This window comes from Amyelois transitella, chromosome W (genome assembly GCF_032362555.1).
Source record: "Amyelois transitella isolate CPQ chromosome W, ilAmyTran1.1, whole genome shotgun sequence".
In the NCBI taxonomy this organism is placed as follows: Eukaryota; Metazoa; Arthropoda; class Insecta; order Lepidoptera; family Pyralidae; genus Amyelois; species Amyelois transitella.
Window position 1 is genome coordinate 1,175,550 of NC_083536.1, and position 15,866 is coordinate 1,191,415.

General features: G+C 35.3%; 3 protein-coding genes across 3 annotated transcripts; 1 reads left to right on the forward strand and 2 right to left on the reverse strand.

Moving 5' to 3' along the window:
- Window positions 1-999: 999 nt before the first annotated feature.
- LOC106140586 (uncharacterized) lies at window positions 1,000-1,827 on the reverse strand. Its single transcript, XM_013342198.1, has one exon. It carries the CDS (start codon window positions 1,825-1,827, stop codon window positions 1,000-1,002), a length of 828 nt encoding a protein of 275 aa, XP_013197652.1.
- A 437-nt stretch (window positions 1,828-2,264) lies between these two features.
- Window positions 2,265-4,310, forward strand: LOC106140585 (uncharacterized). Its single transcript, XM_060954219.1, has 4 exons — window positions 2,265-3,110; window positions 3,319-3,513; window positions 3,722-3,854; window positions 4,039-4,310. The coding sequence occupies exons 1-4, from the start codon at window positions 2,916-2,918 to the stop codon at window positions 4,308-4,310; spliced, it is 795 nt and encodes a 264-aa protein (XP_060810202.1). The 5' UTR covers window positions 2,265-2,915.
- On the reverse strand, window positions 2,532-7,338 carry LOC106140587 (putative nuclease HARBI1). Its single transcript, XM_060954218.1, has 5 exons — window positions 7,064-7,338; window positions 6,429-6,951; window positions 5,425-5,557; window positions 5,183-5,324; window positions 2,532-5,022 (listed from the first exon to the last, which is right to left on the reverse strand). The coding sequence occupies exons 2-5, from the start codon at window positions 6,551-6,553 to the stop codon at window positions 4,589-4,591; spliced, it is 834 nt and encodes a 277-aa protein (XP_060810201.1). The 5' UTR covers window positions 6,554-6,951; window positions 7,064-7,338; the 3' UTR covers window positions 2,532-4,588.
- Between the last annotated feature and the right edge of the window lie 8,528 nt (window positions 7,339-15,866).

A 15,866-nucleotide genomic window follows, 5' to 3' on the forward strand; every position in this document is an offset into this window, starting at 1 on the left:
AAATCAAGCAGTGAGTTAATGGAATTCAGAAAAGTGGTTTTGTTTGTGAAGGCACAGGGTCTATTGATACCCAATATAGCAGTATCAGAGTTAGGCTTAATTAAAAGAGCACTAGCTTCAGCTAAATTGGGCTCTTCTATGGTGATTCCTGAAATACAATTCTTATAATATACTAGCACGCCATCGTTTTTATTTACGGGGTTAGAAGAGGAGACAGTCGAGTAACCAGAAAGCGAAGGAAATATGGGGTTTGAGTCTAGGAAGCATTCGGTCAGGATGATTATGTCAGGGGTGTCAAAATTAGCAAGTAGTATTTTTAAGTGACTAAAATTCGTATGAATGCTTCGAATGTTTTGCATTAGAATTTTTAGTGTTTTGGGTATTTAAATAACTTTGAACTTCACGGGGATCGCATAGGAAGGAGGATGCAACAGTGACGTTGTCAATGTTGCGAATTAGTTGGTTACTGTTTGAATCGAATTTTGTTTTTAGTTACGGTGATAATTATACTGCCTTCACAGCGTAATGGCGTGGTAAATGGAATATTATTAAGGGGAGGTATTACTTGTGATAGCACATGTAGGTGGTTGGACTTTATTACTATTATTGTTAAATACAAAATGGTGACATAATAAGAATGCAACAAGACTTGAATTGAGTTAAGATTGGGAGTGCTGGATAGCGTTAATATCATGATACGGGGAAGCCATATTGTGTGGTATAGGTGTTGGGAATTAAGTAAACCGTGGTATTTTAGGATTAGGGGTATAGTAATTATTGAAGTATGCAAGTCACTAGTTATGTAATGTGAGCAAGGTAGTGTATCATTACAGAAGCAGGACAGAGAAGTGTGGTACTCTGTTAATACATGCATATAGGCATAGAGATTAGGCATAAAACTATGATGTCCTGTTAATACTAATTCTTTATAAAAACAATAAGTAAAACTTAAACTACTATTAATACTAATGGGATTAAATGCACACAATATGTGAAGCACTAGTTTTTTGGCTGGGCCCCGGAAAGTTGACTCTCGGAAGACACGACGACCGCCTTGGTGTTGTCCTCTTTCCTTAGTAGGACTCGCCCGCCAGAGGTCCAGCAATACTTGTAGTTACCAGTTTTTGCATACTCGCGGGCCAGGTAGAAAATCCGCCGTGCTTGTGCCGTCAGGTGCTCGCCGATGTAGATTGGGTGCTGCGTACCTCCCACAATGGTTGAGTTGAGTCTATTGTTGGGGTTGCGCTTGTTATATTCCTTGAAAGCCTGCAGGACCTTGGTTTTCAAAATCATCGAGTTAAGTCTGCAGATAATAGTAGTGTTGTCCGTCTTGGAGGGCAGACGGTAAATATCGTAAATGTCCGATGTAGACATATTAATCGAGAGCTCGTTGAAAATGCGTGTAGTAACGGTAAGCATGTCGTCTAGCGATGGATTATTATTCGAGAGTCTAATATTACGTAATTCTAATGTGTTTGATCGGGAGCGTCGGTCCATATCTTCAGTGATGGTTTCCAACTTAGCTATATGCTCGAGAGTTGCGTGTGACTGAGCTTGCTGTCCGCTGAGCTGTTGGAGAACTTCGTCATATTTTATGGATAAAAACTCAATTGATTTTTCCAATTCGCTATGCGACGCAAGTATTTCTGAGTTTTGCCGCATGAGGTCCTGCATAGAAGTATTTATTTGTGATAATTTAGAATCAGATTCCTGACGCCATTCGGTTATGATATTAATGAATTTGACAATTTTGGACTCATCAGAGGTTTGCCCGCCGCATTCACATCTTTTCCTTTTCAATCGCTGGGTTATATTACTATCCTTCATTGGAGAAGTGATTTCCTTTGTAGATTCAAATTAGGAGTTGAACCATAATGGGACTCCAATTTCGAAGGACTGCGAATCATTCTGAATATTATAATATAGAAAGTGTGCAGTATGAATTCAAGTCTAGATTGTTTGTTATTGTAAAATTCTATAGATAAGAACAGCACGTAGCTATAACCCGCTATTCAAAACTTCAATGAGAGAATTGTAAAATGCAAGCGGAAATTAAATATTCACCATTGGGTCATTAGTTTGACACGCCCAAGATTAGCTTGCTTATGCGCAGGTGGGTGTTACCGGAGATAAGCCAATAAAGTTCTTCCGCACGACGTAATAAATCAATGAGAGCGCGAAAAATAGATATATCTCACTCACTTGATGCCGTCCTTGTTATGCACACAGTCGGGTAGCGGAAATATCCTTACACTTCTGCAGGCCAACTCTTGACTTTGATTCGATCTTGATATTCGATCTCGATTCGATCTCGACAAAATCTGATATTGATCACAAAACGGTACTCTTGAGCCGAATCGAATCGAAATCGAGATCGAGTTGAAATCAACCTAAAATGGCGATCCGTTAACCATTTCCGGGTGATGACGTAATCTACATCGAATGAAAGGTTCTTTATAGTGACACTACTATTTAAAATTTTAAATTTACAATGACTACTTTTCTTCCAAAAACACATATATTTTGAAAAGTTTCTGTAAATACAAGCTTTTTTACATCAAATAAGGGCACAATAACTAGTGAAACGTTACTAATTTTTGATCAAACTAAAGAATTTTGTTGGATTAATAAATACCTTTGCACAATTTTTAAAAAAGAACTTTGACAGTGACATTACATAGAGAAAGGGGCGCGCGTTTATAAAAAATTTTAGTAAAAACAGAAAACTTTCAAGTGCTTGGAATGTTTGAAAAAATGTTTAAGTGGTTTTGTGGTGCCTTTTCAACAGAATTTATCTTATTTATTGATATGGGTTTTAAAAGTAAGTCAAAGAGTGAGCCTCGTTTGTTCACACGTCTAATATTTTTACTTCATCTGTTATATTTCCTTTAATACGCTATCAAAACTTTTTGAACATGAGTCAAAATGCAAGGCCTACATATCCCCAGTTGGAAGCTTTGGTGAATTTTTTGGAGGAAAATCCAGGAATAGCTAAAGGTCATCTGCGTTCCGCTCAAGCAAAGTGGGAGACTAAAAGAAAATGGGAAGAAATTACCATTACGCTAAATGCTATGGGAGGGACGCAAAAAGATGCCAAAGGTTGGACAAAGGTAAGATGTTTAATGCATGATATATAAATAATTAAATATTGCTAGTAGTTTCATTGTGAAGATAATGTTGATGCATTTTTCTATGGATATTTACAAGTTTCTTTATTCAATCATAAATGTTTTATTAAAAAAGTATCAATATGCAGGGTATTATACTACTTTTTGCAAAGTATGTGCATAATGTTAATGGTTATTTATTCGTTTTCAGTTTTGGACTGACAAAAAATATGCCCTAAAGAAAGTTTTAGGGCAGCGGAATGCTGATGCCAACCGAACCGGAGGTGGTAGACCTGCCAACTTACCTCCACTCACATGTATAGAGGAGAGAATGGTTGCTATTCTTGGTGGCAGGGGTTTTGCAGAAGGGGACTCTCAGTTCAGTGTTCCAATACTACCATCTCAGGTGATAATTTTTATTAAAGAATAAATTAAAATAGCAAAGAGAGATCGCATAAAATTTTGCATTTAAAATATTTTCTTAGTTATTCCACAATCCTTTGCCCCTCAGTGCTAAATTGATCAAAGAACTTATTGGTACATGCAGATTATAACCATGGAGTTGATAAATTTGTTTTTCTATTGTTAAACTAATTCTGAATTATTGTAATTAGGACCAACCATCAACCAGCCAGCCATTGCCAGCCAGTGTAACATCAACACCACTAGGACAACAGGAAGATTCTATCGTCTTACCTCTACCGGGAAGTCCAGCCCACTCTCCACTTTTAGCCTCTATGCAATCTAGTAAGTTTGTCTTTCTATTTTATGCAACGGGAGTACAAACTTTGGATTTCTTCCCCTTTTTCAACTAGACGAAATCTATATAATTATATATATATAATATGATAATATGAAATTAATTACCTAAAGATTTATGTTATGTTAGTTAATAAATAAAGTTTACCAATATTATGTTTTAATTTTACAGCCCCGAGAAGAAGCCCTCGAATTCGAGCCTGGTTGAGTCGTCAAGCTGCCAGAACAACAGTAGACCGACATAGTCGATCTCAACTTCAAATTGAAAGAGATCGCCTTGTTTCCATTGAAGAGAAGCGGGTGGAGGCAGAGCTTCTTCAGGCTAGAGCGTTGCAAGAGAATATGTCTGGACTTGCTGCAGCTTGCAATAATATAGCTGAAGCCATATCAATATTTGGGGAAAGACTGGTCAATGTTGTAGAATCTTTTATGCAATCACATTAAAGTTTCTACAATAAAACGAAGTAGTTTTTGGATTTATGGATATGGATGGTATTGCTGTTTATTTGTTGTTTTTCTTTCTTATTCCATGTTATAACTAGTAGATTGCATTAGTATTATTTGACAAATACAAATGTTATCAGAAATACTTTGTAATGTGAACCATATTTTTAAGTGTTACAATTATTTTTACTGAATGATTTTTGCAATTAAATTAATAGCATAGAGTAGTAGTAGTATAAATGTATAAAATAAAACAATATTAATATGATATATCTTTATTAATTTGTTCGTCTCCTCGTCCACAACGTATTAACTATGCGTTGCCGGGCTTCAACTCCTCTGCGCAGTTCCAGCGTGGCTCCAGGGCTGTGCGCATGCGCGGCGGCGCTTGGCGCGGGCTCCGACGATGGCTGCTGCGCGGTGCCGGACGACAGCAAGGGGTTAACTTCGCTGGGGGAGGGGATGCGTGCTGTGTTACACATATTATGTAGCACACAACATGCGTTTATTATTTTTGAAACCATGTCTGGTTTATAATGAAGCACCCTATGCTTCAGCAAACACCGCCAGCGTGCCTTTAATAACCCTATTGTTCGTTCCACTCTGTTACGAGCTGAACAGTGTATTTCTGTATAGTATTCCTCTGAAGAACCAGCTGCAGCATTGACAATTGGTGTCATCATGTACTCTCTTTGTGCATACCCTGAGTCACCTGCAAATATTAACAAGATGTCATTATTTAAGTTCAGCTTAGTACTTAGACTGGGCACTAACGCTTAACAGCTGAGGAAGCATCTAGGAAAATATTCTAATAAAAATTTTCCAATCATAGAAATAAAAAATGTAAATAAATAATAAAAATAAACACTTACCTAACAAACACACTGTCTCCCCTTGGTTCACTAAATAAATTAGGTGATTTTTGATCGCATGTTGGTTTAAGATGTGTGAATCATGGGTAGCACCACCAAAACACGCATCTACACTTATAATATTTAGATCAAAATCACATATCTGAAACAATTAAAAAATTAATATATCTTTTAACAGTGGCAACCTATACATTCACAAATTACTTCATTTGGTAAGGTATAGTTAATTTAAATGATCTTACAATTTGCACATTTCTGGAATGGTAGTGTTTTCGGTTGAAATACCAATCCTCATTCTCTGACGGTCTTACCATGGCCACATGTGTTCCATCTACGCAACCAATAACACCCGGTATTCCATATTTTTCATAGAATCTAAAATTTAAAAAAAAAATTTAAGAAATGTAATACAGTGGAATCCGGTTATAACGACGGTCAAGGGACCAGTGATATTACGTCGTAATAACCGGAAGTCGTACTAAACAATCATTTTTTTTTTTAATAATCATATACAAAATTTATGTACATACGTATTAATACGTATTAAGGTGACTAACAGACAAAAAAAAAAACATTGAATTAAAAATATTTATTTATTTCACATATAATAATATGCATACCTATATATACGGTACAGAAGTGTACTAAGAAGGAAAAGAAATGAGATTAATCAATAAGTAATTTAAAACAACGCAACACCTACTGCAAAAAGTCGGTAATTTTTGATTGTTTTTGTTTTTTATTTTTATAGTAAGAAGTACGGACTGCATTATGCAATTGAGACAGATGAAACTTTTTTCTTCAATAGAGAAACTTTTTCGCTAAGCCATTGTAGTACGCGCACTCACTTGTCACCCGCAAATTAGGAAATGTAACATAAACAAAACAGACAGTCCGCGATGCATGGGCTAGGTAGGTGCGCGGGGCGGGGATAGCTTCTATTATGTACCTATAACTTAGATTTGTTTGTAAACACGTCGACGCACGTCGTTATAACCGGACAATGTGCGTTGAATTCCGTCGTTAAAAGCGGTCGGTCGTTATAAGCGGAGTCGTAATAAACGAATGTACTTTCATAGTGGCTCGATACGAAACCAAACATATGTCTATAGTTGCGTCGCTAAAAACGGTTGGTTGTTATATGCGAAGTCGTACTAAACGGATTCTACTGTATTATGTACTTATTATAAAATGTATGTTTCCTACATACATTTTCCTATAAGAAAATTTTATTGTAACTACTTACTTCATCTTTATAGCATTCCGTTCATTAAAATTAGTAGGGAACTTTATATATTTTTGTAGAATTACTATTTGGTTGAACGCATCGGTCACCTCTTTGATACACCTTGAGACTGACTGCTGTGACATTGCAGTACCATAGTTCCTTCCTACGATACGTTGTTAACTACCTGTTGCATAAAAAGAGAGAGCAACCAATATCTAAAACAAGAAGAAAATTTAAAGATTTAGGTTAGTTTAGATTTTAGAACTAGAACTAATAAACTATAAAGAATCAAAAACTTGCCTTAAATTTTATGGGAATATCACTTCTGCGAGAAGGTGCCTTTAAGTATGGGGAAAGCACCTCCACAAGCTCCAAAAAAATTTCTTTTGTTATGCGATAGTTTGCCACAAATTCTTCATCGCCAATTTCTATAGCTGCTGCACAATAACGAGCTATTTGCGTTCTTCTTCTTCTTTGGCGTGCGTCAACTCTCTCAGCTTCATCCAATAAATTTAATTGTGCTGCAAGTCGAGCCATCCTGCTATCAATCCACAAAACAAAGTTGTAGACAAAAAATTGCAAATATTTCCCAGCACTTTCACTCACGAAGAAAGATTATTGTATCTCAAAGCATTATTGTTAAAGAAACTTACCTATTTTCTATAATTTAATATTTAAAACACACTTTTGATTTCAAAAAAGTAGCGTCTTGTGAATCGAGTGATTTGACGTATGTTTTCGATTTAAACATGAGCATAACTCGATCTCGATAGTGTCGAGAGTAAGGACATAACGGCGGTTTTCGATTTCAAGTAGTTCACTATTCGACCACAACTCGATTGGCGCTTCAGTCGTTTTCCAGAGTACCAAATTACTGATTCTCGATGTCAACTCGATTTTGATCGTAACTCGACCGCGTCAAGAGTAACCCTGCTGTGCGCCTGGTGATTCGTTTCACTTTTCTTTACGAATTTTTGATTTAAAATATTTAAAAAAATAATTTGTGAGTGATTATTGTGAACACGTCTAAGCCGCTAGACATCCGAGAGGGGAGAGGGGGGTCGTTTGTAGCTGTCCTCGAACATTTTCTTGCATGATGAAGCCTGAACTGCCTGTAGTCTTTGTTTCGTGACTCCTGAGCGTCTTCTGAAAGTTGTCCAATAGGCAAAACTGAGAAATGTCGTATAATACTTTCACCATGAATTAACACCTTGTGCACCGAAGATGGCATATAATACCATTTATATTTATTAACATAAGCTGTGCTGTATCAATGTGACGTGATGTATGACGGCCTCTGTGGCGCAGCGGTAATACGCTTGTCTGTGACACCGGGGGTTCCGGGTTCGAATCCCGGCCAGGGCATGATGAGAAAAGAACTTTTTCTGATTGGCCTGGGTCTTGGATGTTTATCTATATAAGTATTTATTATAAAATATAGTATCGTTGAGTTAGTATCTCGAACTTACTTCGAGGCTAACTCAATCTGTGTAATTTGTCCCGTATATATTTATTTATTTATTTATTTATCAAATGCATATTGACCAAATTTCGTGGTATCAATACCTCTACCGCTTGACATAACCTGAAGTATTATATATGTACAATCGTTTAATTAATTCCTCATCTATACCAGTGATTTCTGATGAACATTGGTAATTTTGAAAAAATCTCCTGGCCGTATTACCATCATTAGTGTTGCCAGTAATTTGCTTTGGTTTATCTATATTTAATCGAAGTTCTTCTCTGAACCTTCTTTGTACATAAGCCTTCTTTTCCTTTTTTAAATTTTTGTTCTCTGTAGTTGTGGCAGACCATTTTGCAAATCCTAAATTGTAAGATAAATGTAAAATAAGTTCCATAAATCTGATCCAACAATGCAAAGTTGAAAGTCCATATTGATAAGAAGCTTCGTCGACAGGTTTGTTTTGAACTTTTTCTAAATTGTTCATCTCTGTTGGTCTTGCACCGCAAATGGTACATACAGCACTCGATGAAGTTTCTGATAAAACCTGAGCCACTTTACCGTCAATCATAGTTAAAAATAACGTGTGTTTTATTTCAATACCTTCTCCATTAAGATTAATTAGGGAAGGACTTAGAGCTGAAATTTGAGCATTAATTTCGTCGACTACTTGTTTCGTCTTCTCTGGAGTCTCTTTTGAAAATTCTATCAAAATAGGTCGGCAAAATCTGACTGATGATGGAGCAGGATTACACCACAAAACTTCATTAGTATTGGTATCAATAAGTCTCAGGGGCACAAGGGATGATATAAATAAATTAGAGTCTGAAATCAACTCGCTCTCTTCAGGCAGGACTTGTTTGTATTCGCTTTGTGCACTTGATCCATCACAGCCCCATTTGGAATGTAATGTTAAGTGAGTTGAACCATCTTTATAAACATCACTAATTTTTAAAAGCCTAGCTGAAGTGTGATCTAAAAGATCTTGCAATTTGATGTTTGCTTTGATGTTTGTTATTTCAATGCTCGATTCTAGCGGATAGCACATCCGTTTAGCTTCACGAATCAACTTGTATGAAGGAAATAATAAGCAGTTTTTTATGATCAAACAATTCCTCATATTTTCATACTGTGATTTACTCAGATGTAATTCTATGAAGATGCTGAGAGCTTCTTCTTTTGAATAAGCAGTTACCTGTTCGTTAAGAAGACTCTTGCGTATTTCACTCTTCTTTTCTGCCGGCAACATTCGTAAAACTTCAACAATGAAGGCTACTAATCTTCTACTTCGCCTTGAGACCTTAAGCCTTGTATGTATGAGTTCAATATAAAATCGAGCCCACATGTATCAAGCAATTCCTTGTTTTTACGTTTCTTTGTACTTTCTGAACAATCTTCATACGTTTTAGAAGGTCTTCCCCTTTTTCCTGCTGATGACGAAGGTTCCGATTGGCATGTAGGATCTTCTAGCTTCATAGTAAATTTACCATCCAGCCAACTGCTGTTTTGACTTAAAAACTGATCTTTCTTTCGACCCGCTTTAGTATAGCGTTGTCGAGTTATGAACTAACTGAGTTATGAAAGACTTTTGAATACTGGCAATGATTTTTCCTATGTTTGCTTCTGAAAATTCGGTGAAATTGTTTCGTATATAGTTTGATAAAGAATCAACATAATTTGTATCACTATCAATCAATATGAGACTTAAGTCGCGTCTGGTGCACGAAAATTCACTCATTGTGGAGAGTAAGTATTAACAAACTTTTGCGTATGACAAAAAATAATGACGAACTGTAACGTTTCATGAACAACTCCCTATTTTATACTAAATAATGAAGTAAGACGTGTGCAAAACTATTTGTTAAAAATTTATTTATCATAGCTTTTGCCCGCGGCTTCGCCCGCGCAAATGTATTTTAGATTATAAGGATATGCCATAAAATTGCACCCATTTTTTAATCCCGTATCGTGCGGGACTTTATAAATTTTTATACTATTAAACTCCGAACAAGATCTTTTAACAAAACCTAGAAATTTAAGAGCCTTTTTAACAATGTAATTAATATGTTTCTCGTAAGACATTTCAGAATCATGTATGACTCCTAGGTTTTTGACCTCCTTTACTTGATTCAAATTTTGATTTTTTTAAAGTATAAACATTTAAAACTGGATTAAATTTTCTCGTAAACGAAATGGTTAAGCACTTATCTGCATTAAGATCATGTTTATTAATGCGACAGTACCTATCAAATCTGTTAAGGTCCTCTTGAAGCAGTTGACAATCCGAAACGTCATTAATACTTTTAAATATCTTCATATCGTCGGCGTACATTAAAAATTTAGAGTGAACAAAACATGAGCCAACATCATTAATAAAAATGTTAAAGACTAAAGGTCCCAAAAGGGAACCCTGGGGTACACCTGATGGTACATGTCGCCATTCAGAGGAAAAACCATTAACCGCAACGGCCTGTGACCGATTTTCTATATAGGATACGAACCAACGATAAAGATTGCCATGAATTCCTGCAAGGTAAAGTTTTTGTAATAGAATGTCATGGTGTATGCGGTCAAATGCCTTACTATAGTCAGTAAATACAGCATCTACTTAACCTCCGGCGTCCATATTGTGTGTAACAAAGTCTGTAAAAGTCAAAAGATTAGTAGTAGTTGATCGCTTCTTTAAAAAACCATGTTGCTCTTCCATGAATGTGTTGAAAAGTGCATGATAAACATCCGCATGAACCAATTTTTCAAGAACTTTTACAAATATGCATAATTTGGATATCGGTCTATAATTCTTTATATCATTTTTATTACCACTCTTGTGCACAGGTGTGATAAATGCACTTTTCCATTTTGACAACACCTTCATTAATTGATCGCTGGAAGAGAATGCACAACGGGCGAACTAGACCACCCGCACATCCAATTATAAGCCTTACGTCAATCCCGTCAGGTCCAGCACCCTTGAATTTATCGAGATCTTTTAAAAGTATCAGAACAAGATCATAATTTATTTTTACGTCGCTAATAGTTGAGGAACTTGACTCATCCGAGCCAGTGTGCAAAGCATGAGCATTAGGTACGGAATTATCAAGGAAATTGGACTGAAAGTAAGTAGCAGTAGATGTTTATTGGGAATTCTGGGACACTTTTGTGTCCCAGAATTCCCAATAAACAAAATTCGATTCATTCTAAACACAAAACATTAGTCGAATGCACTCACCTGACTCCATTATAAAATTGATAAGAATCACCCGCGAGCTCGTGGAAAGATCACACACTTCCTAATTCCTAACTGATGATCGGTTGAAAGCACCGTGGTAAGTAACTTTCTGCGAGCCCGTGGTAAGATCACGCACCGACCACACTTCCTAATTCCTAACTGATGATCGGTTGAAAGCACCATGGTAAGTAACTTTCTGCGAGCCCGTGGTAAGATCACGCACCGACCATACTTCCTAATTCCTAACTGATGATTGGCTGGAAGAAACCGTGGTAAGTAAACTTCCTGCGAGCCCATGGTAAGATCACGCACCAACCACACTTCCTAATTCCTAACTGATGATTGGCTGGAAGAAACCGTGGTAAGTAAACTTTCTGCGAGCCCATGGTAGGATCATGCACCAACCACACTTCCTTATTCACTTTGGTTAACAATAATAGCAGAAACTTTAAATTATAAATAAACAGACCGACATTATAATCTTAATAAATTATCACACACAACACAACATCACAACTTAGTTCTTAGCAACAAAATGGTCTAATGTACGAACGAGTGAAATACGCAAAGTAAGCAGATACACAGTAATTAAGGGTGTTTACACACTTACTGAGTAAACACTTTTATATCAATTGTAATTTGTTTGAAAGACAAAACCACTTTCAAGTATGTACTCATAGGTATATGTACTAGAATTTGGGCTACATTCCAGCTTTCTTATGGTTACGTACTATTGCTATATTAAGCACCGTGTTAGTTAAGTCTACGTAATCAATATTATTATTAGAGAATAACATGAATCCCCATTGAAACTTGTAGATGTAATTGGACAACCGCTACCTACTTAAAGATTTCATAGGTATGTATGTAACACAGAATATCAATACCATACTTTGAGTTTGTAAGTAAATTAAGTGTGTAGTCGTCCTAATAACAATATGCAAACATGCAAATGCAATATAATAAAAATTATGTCTAAGCATTAGCGGATGTGCTTTGTAGAATGACGATGATCGAATATCAAAGTAAGTTTTGTAACAAAATACATAATTTGTTTATACCGATCTCTCATCCGCCGTGTGGTTCCTGGCACCAATGAAAAATAGGACCTCTCCATCTCTTTCCCATGGATGTCGCAAGAGGCGAGTAAGAAATAGGCTTCAGCGTGGTCTGTCAGCCTTTCAAGGTTGTTGGCTCTGTCTACCCCGTCAGGAATGTAGACGTGATTACATGGATGGATGGACTATTTCTCATTAGAGCGTGTTCCTGGTTGCATCCTCAAGGGTATGGCTTGGGAGCCCGGGGTCCGCTACATTTTGTTTATACCAATATTAAATGTTTCTCAAAGCTTTCAACGCATACATTTTACATTAAAACCTTGTTCATGAATTTCTTAATTTTAATCTAATTAATATTGATTTTGAATGGGAAAAAAAATCATTATAAATCCTATGTCTCCATCGTTCTCATAAATTATATTTTGAAAAAATTGTGGGCTCTGTCTACCCCAAAAGAGATATGGGCGTGATTATACATAATTATGTATGTATATCCTATATAAATCGGTTGAATAGTTTATGCGATAAAAATATTTTCTATGATGACTTGCTTTAGGAAAGAATTAGGCTAATAAAGTTTGAAGTCTTTTATATTATGAGCTATCAACTTGCTACTATTTGAATCTCTATTCTATCATAACCCTTACAGTTAATGTGACCTTTCAGTCTTTTTAAATCTGTTAGCTCTGTCTACCCCTGATTAATGGTTACTAACATAGTTTACCCATTAATCACCTCTTACAATGCCCGCAGGCAGATATTGGGTGGTGTTTTTCTACTCTGTCAGCACCACACGATTCCTGATATTTTAATATTATTCTTGTACAGCAAATTATGTAGTCATTGTATTCGAATGCAATGATGACCCTCGTGACATAGTGGTTAACAAGTCTGCCCGTAACTTGAGGTCTCGGGTTCGATCACAACTGAATTAAGATATACTTACATTTTTTTTACATTTAAGTATCTGGATCTGGGATTTATATATTCTGCTTACATTATGATTCGATTTTATCTTCAAACCAAATGTTGGAGATAAGTATTTTTAAAATAAATTGATAGTTGACAATATTATCATCTTTACTTAGTACTCAAATTATAAAAATTAAAATATTAATACATGTATCGGTTTGAACTACGTATTTTTTTTTAAATATAAACCTAACTTTTTTATCAAGTATTAAAAAAAATATATACCTTCACCGTTAGTTGTTAAGGTTCACATTAGTCTAAGATATTGATTATCAATAATTAAATTCAGAATCAACCTACGCTTGACCAATTTTTTTGATGAGCAAGTGATATTTTCTGTTTAAATAGTCGGGCAATGAAGAAAATTAAATTATTATTTGTGAGTGCTCCGGAACCGCTGCGCCAAAAGAACTGCTGTATAAATACTGCATATTTTTCATAAATTTGAAAAATGTTAGTAAGTATTAAATATGTATTTTCATCTTTGGTGAAATTTACATTTTTATTTTTCAGGTACTTAAGAATGTATCAAATCTTAAAATTTTAATATCTTTTACAGGTCTGACTCAGAATTCGAAGCCTCGTCAGTGTTATCTGCTGTAGCTCCCCCAAAGAAAGCGAGCAAGAAAACGAGCCAGCGCAAAACCGTTGCTGCGAAGCAGACCCGAGACATATCGCCTTATCCAGAAATTGTTCGTAGCTTGGCTGCTGGATCGAAGCGCAAAGCTACGTCACCACCACCTGATTTTACCTCAACGAACAGGTAAATAATATAACTCCTTTCTTTTTTTTTGTCGCAAAAACATCGATTTACATTTTGTTCATCATTACTTTATTAATTTATTTTCTTGTTTAGGAAAAAATGCTTATCTTCATGCAGAACGTATAGAAGCCGGTCAGGGCTTGTTAACTCAACACAATTTTTCCTATGTCTCTTACTTGCAAAAAAATAATTATTAAAATATATTAAAAAAATAAAAATATTTTTTATATTTACAGAACAAAAAAGAACATTTTTAACATCCTCCAAGCAGAGGAAGCCGGTTGCAGCAAACCAAGGAATCGCGGTGGAGAAGTAACGTCAAGTTTCTCCAGCAAAGTTTCGACGGGGACCTCTCGACGTGCTTTGAAGACCGAGGGTGATTATTTTGTGGATCTTAAGGTCTACAAAACACAGGATTACGTGAACAACCCTGCTGATGCTCGTTATAAAAAGGCTCTTATAACGGTGAAGCTACAGTGTGATGAATCCACAAAGTCTTGGGAATCACTACAAGCCTTCCTAGGACGAGCTTGGAGTCTATTTGAGGAGGTAGAACCCGTGTTCTATAGTCACAAGGTTAATTTTAAGTAAAAAAATAAGATTCCTTCCTTCGGCATAAATTACCTATTACTTTTGTGTTAATTTTCGTCTTAAATGTTTTCAATGTAAGTAGTGTAATAAGTAATAAATCATTAATTATTCCTTTATTTTGGATTCAAGTTTCATCAAAAAATCCTTTAACATGCCTTTCTGTACTGTGTGTAACTCATCTATACACAATAAATCATGGGTTGGTCATTTGAGAAGCAATTTACATAAAAAGAATAATCATACTATAAAATATGATGATGGTATAGAAATGGTCAGCACTGCATTTCGAAATCGTATTTTAACTTATAAGATAATAGCGAATACTGAATCTCAATCATCCTCTTTAGATGTATTTTTTAATGAAATTCATGATAAGTTAAAATCGCTTTTAGATAAATACCTGGGACAACACACGTGTGTGAAAGTGAATTTTGAATTATTTGGTACATTCGTACAATTCAAAGATAACTCGCAATCAGTTAAGTCATTTATTACCAAAAACAAAATATTATATTTTGATTATGATTTCAACAAATTGTATTTAGAGACAGTTTTGAAATTTAAAAATAGTATTGAGGAATTCGAACATCGCGACAGTGGGTGGTCATTTTTAAACATTTTATATATGGAGGTCAATCTTAATAAATACCAACCTCTAGCCGGTTCCAGTTTTATAAGTTTACCTAAATCAATTTAATCTAAAAAAGCATGTTTAAATATTATGAATAAGGATCAGTATTGCTTTTTATGGTGCGTGACAGCAGCTTTATATCCAACCAAGAAACGGCCTAACCGAATATCCACATTTTTACGATCTTTTTGATACAAGCGGTATGTCATTTCCTGTTACTTTTCATGACATAAAAATTTTTGAAAAAAATAACTCAAATATTAAGTTTATCATATATGGTTTAAAAATAACAAATCTATTGTAGGCCCTTTATACAAATCAGAAATGGATAGGAACAGAAATTTCAAAATTATACATTTACTCTTTTTAGAAAATAAAAATTCCTCTCATTATTGTTTAATAAAAGACTGTTCTAGACTTTTTAGAAGTCAAATCACATCACATCACGGTAAGGTTTATTTTTATGATTTTTGTTTACTAAATTTGGGAACTTTAGAAGAAGTTGACACTCATCCATGTGGAGGTGTAGTGACCGTTTTGCCTGACAACGGGTCACTGATACAATTTAAAAATTATGAGCGTAAACAAAATATGCCCTTTTGTATTTATGCTGATTTTGAATCAATGCTCCAAACTAACGCTGACATAAGCTGCTCTTCTAATAACACTATGACTTTGAACAAACACATACCTATAGCGTTTGCATACCATATTGTTTGTTGTGACAATACTGACTATAATAGTTAC

Excerpts from the sequence above, each read along its gene's own strand:
- LOC106140586 (XM_013342198.1), bottom strand. The coding sequence starts at position 1,827 with ATGAAGGATAGTAATATAACCCAGCGATTGAAAAGGAAAAGATGTGAA.
- LOC106140585 (XM_060954219.1), top strand. The coding sequence starts at position 2,916 with ATGAGTCAAAATGCAAGGCCTACATATCCCCAGTTGGAAGCTTTGGTG. Across the intron at positions 3,111-3,318 it reads ATGCCAAAGGTTGGACAAAG|TTTTGGACTGACAAAAAATA; the intron begins GTAAGATGTTTA and ends ATTCGTTTTCAG. Across the intron at positions 3,855-4,038 it reads TTTAGCCTCTATGCAATCTA|CCCCGAGAAGAAGCCCTCGA; the intron begins GTAAGTTTGTCT and ends TTAATTTTACAG.
- LOC106140587 (XM_060954218.1), bottom strand. The coding sequence starts at position 6,553 with ATGTCACAGCAGTCAGTCTCAAGGTGTATCAAAGAGGTGACCGATGCG. Across the intron at positions 5,558-6,428 it reads CGGAATGCTATAAAGATGAA|ATTCTATGAAAAATATGGAA; the intron begins GTAAGTAGTTAC and ends TTTAAATTTTAG. Across the intron at positions 5,325-5,424 it reads ATTCCAGAAATGTGCAAATT|ATATGTGATTTTGATCTAAA; the intron begins GTAAGATCATTT and ends TAATTGTTTCAG.